This window comes from Pelobates fuscus, chromosome 1, assembly GCF_036172605.1.
Source record: "Pelobates fuscus isolate aPelFus1 chromosome 1, aPelFus1.pri, whole genome shotgun sequence".
Lineage (NCBI taxonomy): Eukaryota > Metazoa > Chordata > Amphibia > Anura > Pelobatidae > Pelobates > Pelobates fuscus.
This window is the reverse complement of record NC_086317.1, coordinates 250,815,845-250,834,084: the sequence shown is the minus strand read 5'-3', so window position 1 is coordinate 250,834,084 and position 18,240 is coordinate 250,815,845. Positions and strand designations below refer to the sequence as shown.

Below are 18,240 nucleotides of genomic sequence, written 5' to 3'. Positions count from 1 at the left end.
ACACATACATTGATCCATACATTGACCCATACTGACACTCACACATACATTGATCCATACATTGACCCATACTGACACTCACACAAACATTGATCCATACATTGACCCATACTGACACTCACACATACATTGATCCATACATTGATCCATACTGACACTCACACATACATTGATCCATACATTGACCCATACTGACACTCACACATACATTGATCCATACTGACACTCACACATACATTGATCCATACTGACACTCACACATACATTGACCCATACTGACACTCACACATACATTGATCCATACATTGATCCATACTGACACTCACACATACATTGATCCATACTGACACTCACACATACATTGACCCATACTGACACTCACACATACATTGATCCATACATTGATCCATACTGACAATCACACATACATTGATCCATACTGACACTCACACATACATTGATCCATACATTGACCCATACTGACACTCACACATACATTGACCCATACTGACACTCACACATACATTGATCCATACATTGACCCATACTGACACTCACACATACATTGATCCATACATTGACCCATACTGACACTCACACATACATTGACCCATACTGACACTCACACATACATTGATCCATACATTGATCCATACTGACACTCACACATACATTGATCCATACTGACACTCACACATACATTGATCCATACATTGACCCATACTGACACTCACACATACATTGACCCATACTGACACTCACACATACATTGATCCATACATTGACCCATACTGACACTCACACATACATTGATCCATACATTGACCCATACTGACACTCACACAAACATTGATCCATACATTGACCCATACTGACACTCACACATACATTGATCCATACTGACACTCACACATACATTGATCCATACATTGACCCATACTGACACTCACACATACATTGACCCATACTGACACTCACACATACATTGATCCATACTGACACTCACACATACATTGATCCATACTGACACTCACACATACATTGACCCATACTGACACTCACACATACATTGATCCATACATTGATCCATACTGACACTCACACATACATTGATCCATACTGACACTCACACATACATTGACCCATACTGACACTCACACATACATTGATCCATACATTGATCCATACTGACAATCACACATACATTGATCCATACTGACACTCACACATACATTGATCCATACATTGACCCATACTGACACTCACACATACATTGACCCATACTGACACTCACACATACATTGATCCATACATTGACCCATACTGACACTCACACATACATTGATCCATACATTGACCCATACTGACACTCACACATACATTGACCCATACTGACACTCACACATACATTGATCCATACATTGATCCATACTGACACTCACACATACATTGATCCATACTGACACTCACACATACATTGATCCATACATTGACCCATACTGACACTCACACATACATTGACCCATACTGACACTCACACATACATTGATCCATACATTGACCCATACTGACACTCACACATACATTGATCCATACATTGACCCATACTGACACTCACACAAACATTGATCCATACATTGACCCATACTGACACTCACACATACATTGATCCATACATTGACCCATACTGACACTCACACATACATTGATCCATACTGACACTCACACATACATTGATCCATACTGACACTCACACATACATTGATCCATACTGACACTCACACATACATTGACCCATACTGACACTCACACATACATTGATCCATACATTGATCCATACTGACACTCACACATACATTGATCCATACTGACACTCACACATACATTGACCCATACTGACACTCACACATACATTGATCCATACATTGATCCATACTGACAATCACACATACATTGATCCATACTGACACTCACACATACATTGATCCATACATTGACCCATACTGACACTCACACATACATTGACCCATACTGACACTCACACATACATTGATCCATACATTGACCCATACTGACACTCACACATACATTGATCCATACATTGATCCATACTGACACTCACACATACATTGACCCATACTGACACTCACACATACATTGATCCATACATTGATCCATACTGACAATCACACATACATTGATCCATACTGACACTCACACATACATTGATCCATACATTGACCCATACTGACACTCACACATACATTGACCCATACTGACACTCACACATACATTGATCCATACATTGACCCATACTGACACTCACACATACATTGATCCATACATTGACCCATACTGACACTCACACATACATTGACCCATACTGACACTCACACATACATTGATCCATACATTGATCCATACTGACACTCACACATACATTGATCCATACTGACACTCACACATACATTGATCCATACATTGACCCATACTGACACTCACACATACATTGATCCATACATTGACCCATACTGACACTCACACATACATTGATCCATACATTGACCCATACTGACACTCACACATACATTGATCCATACATTGACCCATACTGACACTCACACAAACATTGATCCATACATTGACCCATACTGACACTCACACAAACATTGATCCATACATTGACCCATACTGACACTCACACATACATTGATCCATACATTGATCCATACTGACACTCACACATACATTGATCCATACATTGACCCATACTGACACTCACACATACATTGATCCATACTGACACTCACACATACATTGATCCATACTGACACTCACACATACATTGACCCATACTGACACTCACACATACATTGATCCATACATTGATCCATACTGACACTCACACATACATTGATCCATACTGACACTCACACATACATTGATCCATACTGACACTCACACATACATTGACCCATACTGACACTCACACATACATTGATCCATACATTGATCCATACTGACACTCACACATACATTGATCCATACTGACACTCACACATACATTGACCCATACTGACACTCACACATACATTGATCCATACATTGATCCATACTGACAATCACACATACATTGATCCATACTGACACTCACACATACATTGATCCATACATTGACCCATACTGACACTCACACATACATTGACCCATACTGACACTCACACATACATTGATCCATACATTGACCCATACTGACACTCACACATACATTGATCCATACATTGACCCATACTGACACTCACACATACATTGATCCATACATTGACCCATACTGACACTCACACATACATTGACCCATACTGACACTCACACATACATTGATCCATACATTGACCCATACTGACACTCACACATACATTGATCCATACTGACACTCACACAAACATTGATCCATACATTGACCCATACTGACACTCACACATACATTGATCCATACTGACACTCACACAAACATTGATCCATACATTGACCCATACTGACACTCACACATACATTGACCCATACTGACACTCACACATACATTGATCCATACATTGACCCATACTGACACTCACACATACATTGACCCATACATTGACCCATACTGATACTCACACAAACATTGATCCATACTGACACTCACACATACATTGATCCATACATTGACCCATACTGACACTCACATACATTGACCCATACATTGACCCATACTGACACTCACACATACATTGATCCAAACTGACACTCACACATACATTGATCCATACTGACACTCACACAAACATTGATCCATACTGACACTCACACATACATTGATCCATACATTGACCCATACTGACACTCACACATACATTGATCCATACTGACACTCACACATACAGAATTCCACACTGACACTCACATAATATCTTCAAAAACACCTCCCACACACAATTACACACTCAAATATACACACACCCTATGAATCCTGGAAATGAACATTAAATACCTGATTGCCACAGCTCACTGAGCCCACCTTGCTCCTTGCTCCGTGCTCCCTCAGCTCCTGGCTGAGAAGCAGCCTGCCTGCAGCTCTGTCTGGCCCCACTCCTCTCCCTGCCTGCCAGCACTTTACACACAGGAAGCAAACGGCAGAGGACCCGCGTGGGCTGCCCTGCTCTGCCTGATTGCCGGGTCACATGCTTCCTGTGTGTGAAGGCTGACAGGCAGGCACAGGACTGCCTCCCTCCCTGCTCCTTATCCTTCACTCGCGAGCAGCATTGATAGTTCACTTTGGAGTGCCTGCTGCTCGCGAGTGAACGCAATACAGTGCGATCTGGAGCTGCTCAGCTCATCAAACCTCCACAAGACTGTGTGTACTGTGTGGGGAGAGGAAGGGCTGCTGCACTGTGCGGCCCCAAGTGCACCGGCCCACCGGGAAATTTCCCGGTATCCCGGTGGGCCAGTCCGGCCCTGCCCAGCACACGGAACCTTACGGACAGCATTCTCACTAACATACAAAATCACAAGCAGCCTCCCACACACATATGCACAACCGCCTTCACCCAGCCCTTTCCAACCTATCATACAACCACCCACCTAGTCACATTCATAATTGCAGATTATGTTAACGTAGTGTACGTATAATCTTAATTTTAATAATGACAGGAGGCGAGTATTTTGCATAACTTTCTTTACTTATGCCTCCAGCAGCACAAGTCAATCAATCAAAAAACTTTAACCAATCCTAGGCCAACATAGCCTGTATATAAGTCTTTGGTGGGCGTGTCTATTCCTCTTTCTTTGATGTGAGAAGTCCTGTAACGTCAGGTTGTGAGGTATCTTTTAAACTGGAACTCTGTAACTTTGAACAAACGTGGCTTGGATTGAAGCTTGAGGGATATTGTTGCCCGGCTCCCAAGTCGTCTTATGCTGGAAAAAAACGGAAATAGGTGAAAGATGTGGAAATGAACTATTGTCTGCATGCAACCTAGACCTGATTCAGTTACTTAACATGTCTATAGTAGGTTATAGTATTGACAGTTCTATTGAGTTGTTAGCTAGTTAATTCTATACTGTTTACGTGAGGTTTATGCTTTATGAATGTAACAGTCTGTAATGATGTCACAACTGTCTGTAAAATGCTAGAATCAGCGAGTATCAAGGGGGGGGAACAATCCCAAGATCTATGGGGGGGAAAATACTCGCCTCCTGTCATTATTAAAATTAAGATTATACGTACACTACTTTAACATAATCTGCAATTTTATTACATGACAGGAGGCTTCCTATTTTGCATTTTGAACGCTGCGGTAACAACGAAAAAGATGCGTGAGATGTCTGTTGAAAGTAGAAAACTCAGAAGGTGTTTTCTCTAGTCCAGTCTGCCGAGCGCAAGATGTCCATTAGTGATGCTCCCGCCGAGTATGAACGCGAAGCCGCCGCCCCGCGTACCGAGTGGGCCCCGAAATTCGGTTCTACCCCTGCCAGGGATAAGAGCCATCGTACCCATCTGGCCAACGTAGTGGTAGTTACGGGTTTGTATGGTTTGGTGTAAGATACCAGAAGTTGACCTGATCGGTAAAAACGGAGTGGTTCGGTAACTTCTACGTACCGAAGCAAGGTGGACACGACGCATAGCCGCGGAACCGTCGGAAAAAATGGGTAAGACACGGATGTGAGTCCGTCTTAGTCCTGCGAGATACCGTGAAGGTAACCCCTACTGGTGTAATAGTGAAACCGTCTATGTCAAAAGCCCTAACATCCACGACCCTACGAAACAAAACTAAACATAGGAGGAGAGTCAGTTTGGCTGATAGTTGTCTCAGTGACAAGGTCTCGTTGTCCGGCCAGTTCCTAAGGAATCGGATAACTACATCAACGTCCCAAAGAGTGTTATACTTCGGGACCGGAGGTTTGGCTAGTTTGATGCCCCGAAGTAGACGGCATATCAGGGTGTTCTGACCCACTGGTGTACCGTCTATCGGGGTGTGGGCCGCCGAGATGGCGGATCTGGTGATATTAATTGAGCGGTATGCTCTGCCTTCCGAGAACAGGTTTGACAGGAAATTTAGAATGCAGGGAATAGGTGCTGTAAAGGGATCAAACGGTTCCATGTGTTCCATGCGGATAGGTAGCTGCGCCTAGTGCCAGGTGCCCAGGAGTCCCATAACAGGTCTCTAGTCGTCTGCGATAGGCCTGAGACGTTCCAGGATCCCTGGAAAGACTCCAGGCCACCAGTTCCAGCCGATCTTGTGTAATCAACGGATGAGGTTCCCCGTCCGGGTTCACTAGGAGGAATGGGAACACTGGTAAGAGTAGCGGATGGTCCTGTGATAGAGCTAGTAGGTCCGGGAACCATGCTTGGCTCTTCCATAAAGGTGTGATCAGAATCAGAGAAGTCCCCTATCTGCATAGGTGGTGGAGGACTCTCGCCAGCATCGAGAAAGGTGGGAACGCGTAAGCTCCTGATTGTGGCCATTGCTGCAGGAACGCATCCACTGCTTCGCTTTGAGGGTCCGGGAGCCAACTGTAATATCTCGGTAGCTGAGTGTTCGTCCGTGATGCGAAGAGGTCTATGTGTAGCGGACCTCTTACCTGCCTTATCCTGCGAAAGATGGTGGTGTCCAGGCGCCAATCGCTGCTGTCTCTCCAGTGTCGATAGAACCAGTCCGCTATGAGGTTGTTGACACTCAGTAGATATTCTGCCTTGATCGTGATGTTGCGGGGTAGGCAGAATCGCTAGATGTCCCTCGTCGCTTCCGTCAAGGCCCGTGATCTGGCTCCGCCCAGGTGGTTTATGTACTGGACTGCCGAAATGTTGTCCATGTGCAAGAGTATGCGGCAATTGGACATGTTCTTGGCCAAACTCCGGATCGCGAAGGAGCCCGCTATCAACTCCAGGCAGTTGATGTGTAGGAGTTTTTCTTCCTCCGACCATGGTCCTCTGGTGGACGCCTGTGCGCAGTGGGCTCCCCAGCCCCATAGGCTGGCGTCCGACTCCAAGACAAAGTCCGGGTTCGGACCCAATATGGCTCTGCCGTTCCAGGCCTTAATGTGCAGGAGCCACCATCTGAGTTCCGTCCGTATTTCTGCTGACACTGGGATCCAGTGGTCGTATGTCTGACCTTGTCTCAAGTGATAGGCCTTCGCCCGTTGCATGGCCCGGTAGTGTAGCGGTCCCAGGAAGATCGCTTGTATGGAGGACGATAAAAGGCCTACCATTCGGGCTAGCAGGCGAAGCGGTATTGAGTCTTTTCGAAGTACCCGGCGTATCTCTTTCCGTATTGCCGCAATCTTCGCAGTGGGTAAACGGAGGGTACATGTTCCCAAGTCTATTTCGAATCCTAGGTTGTAGTGAAGATTTTTCTCTGTTTATGATGAAGCCCAAAGATTCTAGCAAGAGCACTATGAATCGTTTGAGAGTGAAGCCTGGGTGCTGATTCGCAGAATATCAAAATATCGTCCAGGTATATTAGGCAGCGGATGCCTTTCTCCCTTAGGTAAGCCATTACCGGCTTCATGAGTTTCGTAAAGCACCATGGTGCTGAGCTGAGGCCGAATGGGAGACAGGTGAATTGGTAGGTGAGGTGGTTCCATGTGAAGCGGAGGAAAGGACGGCTGACGCGGGCTATCGGTACCGATAGGTAGGCGTCCTTTAAGTCTAGTCGAGTGAACCAGTCGTGTTGTAATAGTAGGTCTCTTAGAAGGTGGATTCCTTCCATTTTGAAATGTCTGTATGTGACGAAAACGTTCAGTTGCCGTAGGTTGATGACTGGTCTGTAATCTCCTGTTTTCTTTTGGACTACGAAGATGTTGCTGAAGAAACACGTATCGTCCGGGGCGACCTCCACTGCCCCTTTGTCGAAGAGGGTTTGAATCTCCTTGTCTATGATTCCTGTGTGTATTGCCGACGCTCTTATTGGAGGTGGGCGTCGGTCTTGTACCGGGGTGTCTGAGAACTCGATCTCGTAGCCGGTTACTGTATTGAGGATCCAGCTGTCCGAAGATATCTTCTCCCATTCCTGTGAAAAAAGAGACAGTCTGCCTGCAGTCATGTGGGAAAAGAGACAGGGTGTGTTGGGAATGCTCACTTGTATTGAAACGTCCGCGTCTGCGGGTGCGGGTGCCTCTGGAACGGAAAGATCCTCGCTGGAAGTTGGTTCTTGAGGTTGGGAAGAAGGCTGGAGATGACTGGTATCTGGGGCCTGTAGGCCAGAATCGGCTGGTGGCTCGGCCCCTTCGGTGACCAGCCCTGCCAAAAACTCCCCGGCGTGGTGTGGTGGTGCGATAAACTTGCCTGATGGAGGTCTGAGCCTTATTCAGAGTGGTGAAGATGCTTACATGTTTCTTGAGTTCAGTTATGAAAGAGTCACCGAAAAGTTGACCGTTGGCCAGCGGTCCCATTTCTTTTTTACCCAGCTCCATCAATTTTGGGTCCATCTTGAGTAATGCAGTTCTGCGGCGTTCTGCGCACATTGCCGCGTTGGTGTTACCCAGCATACAGATGGCCCGTTGCGCCATTCACGCATAGTGTGGGCGTCCAGTGCGGTGCCCTGTGATAGGGCTAGGTCGGCCAAGTATAGCATTTTTGCTAGAGGGCCCAGGATGTCTAGGAGCTTGTCTTGGGATTCCCTAAGGCCCTTCTCTATCCCTTTTCGCGGGTCCCGACCTGCGCAGGACATGAACAGGGATACGGTAGTATCAAATTCCGGGGTCAGTGCGATTTTATCTGGTAGTGTGGGTCTTGGGCATTCTGCCCGTAGTCTCGCCCTCACTTCTTTGTCCATTGGCTTTCTCAGCCAGAAATGGATGAACTGAGCCAGGTGTTCTGGTAATCCCCATTCTGTTGATCTTGGATGTCGGATCGTGCGGGGGTCGAACATGGTTGTTCCTTGGGGGTCTATGAAGGTGCCCTCTTCCTGCTTATCCCGTGAGTGGTGAGGGAATTCCTGCTCAAGGTATGTGTCTTGATCGTAGTCTCTGTCGTCTCCCTGGACGTCTAGCCATTCCTTGTCTTCCGAGTGTGAATCCCCCGCCTTCCATTCATCCATGATGTCAAGTGATGGTGGGGGGTTGCGATCGTCGTCCTCTGAGGACGGAGAATATGGAGGGGAAGTTCCTCTCTTCGTTGCCTGGCGGCTCTTCTTCAACTATGTTTTTCCTCTCTTTCTCTGGGTGTCCGATACGGTGGTAACTGTGGTGAATCACTCATCTTGTGTTGTGTGTTGGGTCTGTCTGTGGAAGACAGGAAAGTGTTAGGAACTGAAATGCGTGGAGTGCCGTATGATACAGTTTCCACTTACTATAGTGGATATCATGTATAGAGTCACATATATATGATAGTATGGCAGGGGACGAGCCTGCTAGTATTGAGTCACTAGATTTAATAGCAGGGGTAAGTCTGCTTGTATTGGTTCAGTTAATATATATATATAGCAGGGGATGAGCCTGCTTTCACTTGTCTGAGGCTGCTTGCAGCTAGGCACTTATATATATATATATATATATATATATATATATATATGTATATATATGTAGCAGGGGATGAGCCTGCTGGCACTATGTCACTTGATTATAGCAGGGGATGAGCCTGCTGGCACTGGCACTTCTTTAAAACAGAGGATGGGTCTGTTTATATAGTGACTCTTCTGTGTATAACAGGGGATGAGCCTGTTTGCACTAGTGACTCTAGATGTAATGCAGGGAATGAGCCTGCTTGAACTGTGACTTTGAGAAATACAGCAGGGGATGAGCCTGTCTGTACTGTGCCTTTAAAAGTATAGCAGGGGATGAGCCTGCTTAAACTGTGCCTTTAAGATGTACAGCAGGGGATGAGCCTGTCTGTACTGTGCCTTTAAAAGTAGAGCAGGGGATGAGCCTGCTTAAACTGTGCCTTTAAGATGTACAGCAGGGGATGAGCCTGTCTGTACTGTGCCTTTAAAAGTATAGCAGGGAATGAGCCTGCTTAAACTGTGTCTGTAAGATGTGCAGCAGGGGATGATCCTGCATGCACTGTGCCTTTAATATGTGTAGCAAAGGGGAAGTCTGAGGGTACTGACACCACATAAATATACACAGTGTAGGTAGACAAAAAACCAAATTGACATATACATATGAGAAAGAAAAAGGACGGGTCGTTTGAATCACGACCGTTATGAGCGCTAATGGCCGTCGTGGGTCTCGCGGGAGCGAGATCCAAGATGGCCGCCGTTCGCGCCAAAATGACAGTGCGGTCCGCGATCGTGATCGCGGTCCGCTGTCAAGCCTCTAAACGCCGCACTAATAAAGCGGAATGTCCCTCCAACCCCACACCCACCTCCCAAAGGGTCCCTAAGCAAGCTCCATAACCCAGAAAATGTGCGGCCGCGGAAAAAACGCAGCGGGTAGGAGACAGTAAAGGGTGAGAGGAGAGGTAGGGCAGATAGGGAGAAACAAATATGGAGACAGAAAATAAAGGACTAGCAAAATAAACATATAAAAATAAACATATAAATAAAGGAAAACAATGAATATTATCCTAGCAAAATTAAATGAATATAAAATTTTCATTTAAAGTTTAAAGTTTTCATTTAAAAAAAAGAGGGGGGGGGGGGGTGATATGAGCTCCAAATAATTAATGGAACACTTTGTGCCCCAAAAAAATCATGGACTAGAGTTGAGCGAACCCAAACTGTGGCTGCTCATTGTTAAAAAAAATAAAAAAATTCCCCCCTTCCTGAGTCCCCACCCCCGACGCGCAAGAGGGGGCTTTTAAATTAAAGGAGGGCCTATTTCCCCCCGGGCCCCACCCCTGAGCGGCGGGTGGGGGCCCTAAATACGAATAAGGGGGGGGACCTAATGCCCCCCCCCGGCCCCTACCCCTCAGTGGTGGGTGGGGGCCCTAAATAACAATAAGGGGGGGGACCTACTGTCCTCCCCCTGGCCCCCACCCCTGTGCGGCGGGTGGGGGCCCTAAATAACAATAAGGGGGGGACCTATTGTCCTTCCCCCGGCCCCCACCCCTGACCGGTGAGTGGGGGCAATAAATAAAAATGGGGGGAACCTAATGTCCTCACCCCCGGCCCCAACCCCTTACCGGCGGGTGGGGGCCCTAAATAACAATAAGGGGAGGGGAACCTAATGTCCTCACCACTGGCCCCCACCCCTTAGCGGTGGGTGGGGGCAATAAATAAAAATTGGGGGTCGGGAACTAATGTCCTCCCCCCCATTCCCCACCCCTGCGCGGTGGGGGCAATAAATAAAAATTGGGGGGACCTAACGTCCTCCCCCCGGCCCCACCCCTGAGCGGTGGGTGCCATAAATAAAAAATTTTTGGGGGGGACCTAGTATCCTCCCCCCGGCCCCCACCCCTGCGCGGCGGGTGGGTGTTGGGGATAAAATCAGCCCGGACCCTTTGTGGATGATGGATATTTGCCAACTCATTCAAAGCTCTGGAAATTGGAAATGAATAGCAGAGACTTGTTCAATAACCAATTAAAATTCCTTTATTACTTAAGTTGCATTTACACCCCATTTTCATAGCAGGATGGGAGGAGGAAAAATGAGCATATGGGCATGACAATGACATTGTTTTTCACAAGTTATAAACAGCTGTTAATAATTATAATCTTTCGTCATATAACGTATCACATATTTGATTAAAACCAGATATTTACAAATACTTTGGACTATTAACAAGAACATTTCGAAATCAGTACTTTTCCCGTAACTGGGATTTTATATAAATCCTATTTCCGAGAATATGAGATAAAATGCCAAACTTAATCTTGGTTCAAATTAACCCTTATATGAACAGCTAGGATAGATAGCAAAATGGATATTCGTATCTATAGTGGGGGCCCTAAATAAAAATTGAGGGGTGACCTAATGTTCTCCCCCTCGGCCCCCACCCCTGAGCGGTGGGTGCGGGCCATAAATAAAAATTGGGGGGGGGGGGCGATATAATGTCCTCCCTCCGGCCCCCACCCCTGCACGGTGGGTGGGGGCAATACATAAAAATTGGTGGGGGGACCTAATCTCCTCCCCCCGGCCCCCACCCCTGTGCGGCAGGTGGGGGCCCTAAATAACAATAAGGGGGGGGAACCTAATGTCCTCCTCCACGGCCCCACCCCTGCGCGGCGGGTGGGGTCCCTAAATAACAATAGGGGGGGACCTACTGTCGTCCCCCCGGCACCCACCCCTGAGCGGTGGGTGGGGGCAATAAATAAAAATGGGGGGGGACCTAATGTCCTCCTGCGCTGCGGGTGGGGGCCCTAAATAACAATAAGGGGGGGACCTAATGTCCTCCCCCCCGGCCCCCACCCCTGCGCGGTGGGTTGGGGCAATAAATAAAAATTGGTGGGGGGACCTAATCTCCTCCCCCCTGAGTGGTGGGTGCCATAAATCAAAATCCCCCCCCCCCAGGTGACTAAGGGTACCCAAACACCTAGTCACCCCCTCCCCCCCAAGAAAATACCCCTACCTACCTCATCTTAAAAATAATGAGGGGGGACCCTTGTCTAAATACCTGTAAAAAGAAAAAATAGACTTACCATTTGATGGCTTTTTTCTTTTAAAATCTTATTTTTTCAGCCCCCAAAAAAAGGCCAAATAAAAATCCAGAATAACTAACGCACTTAAAAAAAAAAAAAAAAGAATCCTTCGTCACCCATGGAGGGCTCTGTGCAGACTGAACTCTGCAGGGCAGGGGAAGGCTTAAAAAGCCTTGCCCCGTCCTGCAATTAGGCTCAGAGCACTCTGATTGGTGTGTTTAAGCCATCCAATCAGAATGCTCTGACAGGTAAATGAAGAGACTGACAGGTAAGTCTCTACATTAACCTGTCACAGCACTCTGATTGGTTGGCTTGAAACCCACCAATCAGAGTGCTCGGTGTCATTTTACACAGCGTGAGAAAGATCTTTGGAATTTTCCCACGCTGTGTAAAATGACACAGAGCACTCTAAATGGCTGGATTTCAAGCTAACCAATCAGAGTGCTCTGTGTCATTTTACACCACGTGGGAAAGTTCTTTGGGGTGAGGAGGGTGACTAGGGGTTTGGGGACCCCTAGTCTCCTGGGGGGGAGATTTTTATTTATGGCCCCCACTCGCCGCTCAGGGGTGGGGGCCGGAGGTGAGGACATTAGGTCCGCCCCTTATTGTTAATTAGGGCCCCCACCCGCCGCGCAGGAGTGGGGCCGGGGGGGAGGATCTTAGGTCCCCCCTCTTTTGTTATTTAGGGCCCCCACCCGCCGCGCAGTGATGGAGGCTGGGGGGAGGACATTAGGTCCCCCCTTTATTGTTATTTAGGGTCAGGGCCGGTGCAATGATTTTTGCCGTCCTAGGCAAAAAAAAATTTGCTGCCCCCCCCCATATGTCCTGCCCACCATGTGACATCACAATGCCTCGCCCATATGCTCTGCCATATGGGCCAACGCCAGTCTTCGCAAAGTGTCTTTTATCTGAAGACAGTGTGTTTACATTAAAAAGCCTACAGGCACAGGCTATAGACACCAGAACCACTACATTATGCTGTAGTGCTTCTGGTGACTATAGTATCCATTTAATGTGAGATTAGGGCCACTAATAATATATTGGATTGCCTACTTACCACCAGATGAGGACAATAGGCTGATGATGGGCTCAGTCTGGCTCCACAGGTCTGGTGTAGAAGAGGCTCTCTGGAGACTGTTTTTAACAGTGCTCACAACAATTAACGAAAAGGAAGCAGCTCCATTTTTTAGGGCCCCTTACACAGCTCAAGGTCTGGGCCCCCGGGGCATGACCGTGAGTATGCCTACAATGCCCACCCATAAATCCCTACATGGCCCACCCATGAGTTCTCTCACAGGAAGTGGAGTGTATGTGTGTAGGGGATGTTTTATGTGTTATTGTAGAGGATGCAATGTGTATGTGTTCTTATAGAATGTAGTGTACAGGGATACCAATTTGTGTAAGGGATGTAGTGTGATTATAGGGGATGCAGTGTGTGTTTGCGTGTAAGGAATGCATTGTATGTTTCTGTGTGTGTGTAAGGGGTGCAAGGTGTGTTTCTGTGTATGTAATTGAATGCAGTGTGTGTCCCTCCTGTCCCTCCGTGTTCTCCCCTTCTGTCCCTTAGTGCTCTCCCTTGGCCCCCTGTCCTTCTACAGTCCCCCCTTGGTGGTCTTCTCACTCCCCCCTAGTGGTCCTCCATCCCTCCCCTTAGTGGTCCTCCCTCTCCCAAACCCTTTAGTGGTCCTCCCTCTCCAAAACCCCTTAGTAGACCTTCCCCTCCTCCCCCCACACCCTTAGTGGTAATCTCCCCCCCTCAGTGGTCATTACCCTCTCCCCCTCCCCTTAGTGGTCCTTATCCTCCTCCCCTCTCCTTAGTGGTCCTCCCTCCTTACCCACCTTTGGTGGTCCTTCCCACCCTTAGTGGTCCTCCCTCTCCCAAACCCCTTAGTGTTCCTTACCCCCCCCCCCTCCCCTAATGGACGTTACACCCCCTCCTCCCCTAATGGTCCTTACTCCCCCCCTCCCCTAATGGTCCTTAATGGACTTTACAGCACCCCTCCCCAAAGGGTCCTTACCCCCCCTCCCTTCGCCTAAGGGTCCTTACCCCACTCCTAAGGGTCCTTACCCCTCTCCCTTAATGGTCCTTACCCCCCTCCCCTCCCCTAATGGACTTTACACCCCCCCTCCCCTAAGGGTCCTTAACACCCCTCCCCTAAGGGTCCTTAAAACCCCCCTACCCTCCCCTAATGGACTTTACACACCCCTTCCCCTCTCCTCCTCTAATGGACTTTACACCCCCCTTCCCCTCCCCTCATGGACTTTACACCCCCCTTCCCCTCCCCTCCCCTAATGGACTTTACACCCCCCCTTCCCCTCCCCTAATGGACTTTACACCCCCCTTCCCCTCCCCTCCCCTAATGGACTTTACACCCCCCTTCCCCTCCCCTCCCCTCCCCTCCCCTCCCCTAATGGACTTTACACCCCCCTTCCCCTCCCCTCCCCTAATGGACTTTACACCCCCCTTCCCCTCCCCTCCCCTAATGGACTTTACACCCCCCTTCCCCTCCCCTCCCCTAATGGACTTTACACCCCCCTTCCCCTCCCCTCCCCTAATGGACTTTACACCCCCCTTCCCCTCCCCTCCCCTAATGGACTTTACACCCCCCTTTCCCTCCCCTCCCCTAATGGACTTTACACCCCCCTTTCCCTCCCCTCCCCTAATGGACTTTACACCCCCCTTCCCCTCCCCTCCCCTCGTGGACTTTACACCCCCCTTCTCCTCCCCTCCCCTCATGGACTTTACACCCTTCTTCCCCTAAAAAACTGTGCACCCCCTTCCCCTCCCCTCATGGACTTTACACCCCCACCTCCCCCTCCCCTAATGGTAACCTTTTTAATACCAAATGCATACATAAAATAATGTGACAATGAATAAAAATACCCTGGCAGTGAGTGGGTTACATTCCTTGCCCATATTTGGTAGTACTCTCTATTTTTGGTAATTTCCTGATGCACATAAAGTATTTATCCCACAGGAACCTTGTCGGACAGAATATTTGCTCTTACTTCAAACAAGGAATACAGACTAGAATATTCTGTAAGTATGATTATTTAATTGTATACATATTTACTCAGACCTCAGCATAATGATAGCTTAGCATGCATCATTTACAACACTAGTACCATGAAAGCTGAATTGCAAAATTGAGGAAACAATAGTTGATGTAGAAGAAAAAATATCAAAATCAGCCATAATTACAATTTGGCTGTTCTAGCCTGAATTTTAGCCTGAATTGTGTTTCTTAACTCTTATGGGGTGGGCATAGAAACTAGTAATGGCAGATAAAGACAGGCAAAGGCAGGTACCAAAGAGAAATTCAAGGAGGAGGCACTGTGAAGATACATTTTAATTAATTGGCAAAAGGTGGAGTTTTGTCAGTTCCCCCAGCCGTCCCTAGCTTTGCATATAAAATGTTCAAAGATCCCCAAAGGTGACAGAGCTGCTATAAGTCAGTATCCAGGGAATACTTTCATGGCCACTAATATTAAGAGGACTGAGGGATCCTGTCCCTCAGCATATTATTAAACTGTATTGTAATATTATTATTTTATTATTGTGTTTTAGATCTTGCAGTATTAGTATAAAATTAAATAAATACCGTATATGTATTTTAAATGTCATTATGATATATATATATATATATATATATATTAATCTCATAAGAGCAATCATTAAGCTGCTAGAGTAGGACCTGCCAAGAATGGGGCACATTGACGTTGTGGCAGGCTTATGCAATGTATGATCATATAACATACCTTGGTGAGTATTGTTGAGTAGGGGCCATTTTTCTGTAAAATCTGGGCATCTGTTGGCAAGCTGGGATCACTTTCACCATATTATTAGTGACCAGGGGCCACTTTCCTGGAGCACCTGCGACATCCTGTTGCTGGGGGACACTTTCCTTGAGAGGTTCCTATTAAGTTATCAGCACTCAAGGGGCCACTTTATGCGGATGCCTGGGTGTTTATTGCTTGCAGGGGCCACTTTCTGGGTTTGCTTGCGTGGTAACAGGTTGTCTGGGCTGGGCACCTGTTCCTTTGTCTTTGAAACCTTGAAAGGGCAAACAGTAAGAAAATGATTTATCTCAATACTAAATGACAAAATTATTTTTCCTATGCAAAACGTGTTGTATTAGACCACATGTACTGTATATAATACAATTATTCGCGGTTGTCAGACCATATGTAAATTTTTAAAATGTTCTATTATGTGTTTTTTTCCTTGCTTAGAACCATGGCAGTCTGCAAAATAACACTATCTGGACAGGGATTGAGACATGCCACACTTGTAGGCAGAGTCGTTCTACCAGTTCTCTTCTTTGTCCGAGTGCTGACCCTGGCTCTAGCTGAGAGATCTGTGTGGGAGCTGGAATCATCTCAGTTTATTTGTAACACTCAGCAACCTGGATGCAATGAGGTTTGCTACAATGCCATCACTTTTATAATCCATCCACATTACTGGTTCTTTCAGCTTATATTAGTTACTTTCCCTACCATCATTTATATGGGGACATCCATTTCAAAGTCTCAGAGTCCCACTCAAAGCAATGCCTCAAAGGAAGAATGGGTACAGCCACATTTCTCTGTGGATGTTACAAACACAGCTGGATCATGTGAGACGACAATCTCTCCATGTTTTTACATCTTTACTCTTATATTCAAGTTGATTGTGGAGGCTGGATGTTTACTGGGTCAATGGTATCTCATAGGCTTTCGGATTTTAGAAACATTTTTCTGTGCTAAACCTCCCTGTTCTCATTCAACAGATTGCTTTGTTCCAAACTCGGGAAAGAAAACATTCATAATCATAGTTATGGCAGTACTGACAGGAGTATCTCTATTGCTTATCATGTTAGAGTTATTCCTTGTGTTAACAAAGAAAATGTGCACCAAGTGAGTGTTTGCATGCCAACACTGTTTAAACATCAAAATGATTAAAAATAAATAAATAAATAATGTCTATATATAATCTGTATATAATCTATATATATATCTATATATGTGTATATATATATTTATATATATATATATATATATATGGAACATGGGGGGGGGGTGGTTGCACTCACCTGAACATGCTTAAATGGGGTGCTGCTGGGGGCCATATTATACAATACACAAGATCCAGCGCACTCTCCTATCTACTAAACAGCAACTTCAATGTTGACAGATTTTATTAGTTTTTTTAAATTTTTATTTAAAAACACCTTGAGAGTGCGCTGGATCTTGTGTATTGTATAATATGGCCCCCAGCAGCACCCCATTTAAGCATGTTCAGGTGAGTGCAACCACCCCCCCATGTTCCATATATATATATAAATTTGGGAGTCTAGCCAACTCCTTGGTTTTGCACCCCTCCCTGTCACAGGTGCCTCATCTCAGGTCCCTATTTAGCCTTGTACTGCAGAGAGCCTCAGATGGAATTTTTTCCCCAAGTAAGTGGTTAATCTCATAAGAGCAGACATTAGACTGTGAGAGTAGGACCTGCCAAAGATGGGGTACATTGACGTTGTGGCAGGCTTATGCAATGTATGATCATATAATGTAACTAAATCCCCATTATTTTTTGCCTAGATAAGGTGTTTTTAAATAAAAATTTTAAAAAACTAATAAAATCTGTCAACATTGAAGTTGCTGTTTAGTAGATAGGAGAGTGTGCTGGATCTTGTGTATTATATATATATAT

At 46.3% G+C, this 18,240-nt stretch overlaps 1 protein-coding gene across 1 annotated transcript; it reads left to right on the top strand.

Annotated features, from left to right (window-relative positions):
- The first annotated feature begins 15,528 nt into the window (after positions 1 to 15,528).
- Positions 15,529 to 17,502, top strand: LOC134592878 (gap junction alpha-2 protein-like). Its single transcript, XM_063444550.1, has 2 exons — positions 15,529 to 15,591; positions 16,785 to 17,502. The coding sequence occupies exon 2, from the start codon at positions 16,789 to 16,791 to the stop codon at positions 17,449 to 17,451; it is 663 nt and encodes a 220-aa protein (XP_063300620.1). The 5' UTR covers positions 15,529 to 15,591; positions 16,785 to 16,788; the 3' UTR covers positions 17,452 to 17,502.
- The last annotated feature ends 738 nt before the right edge of the window (positions 17,503 to 18,240 follow it).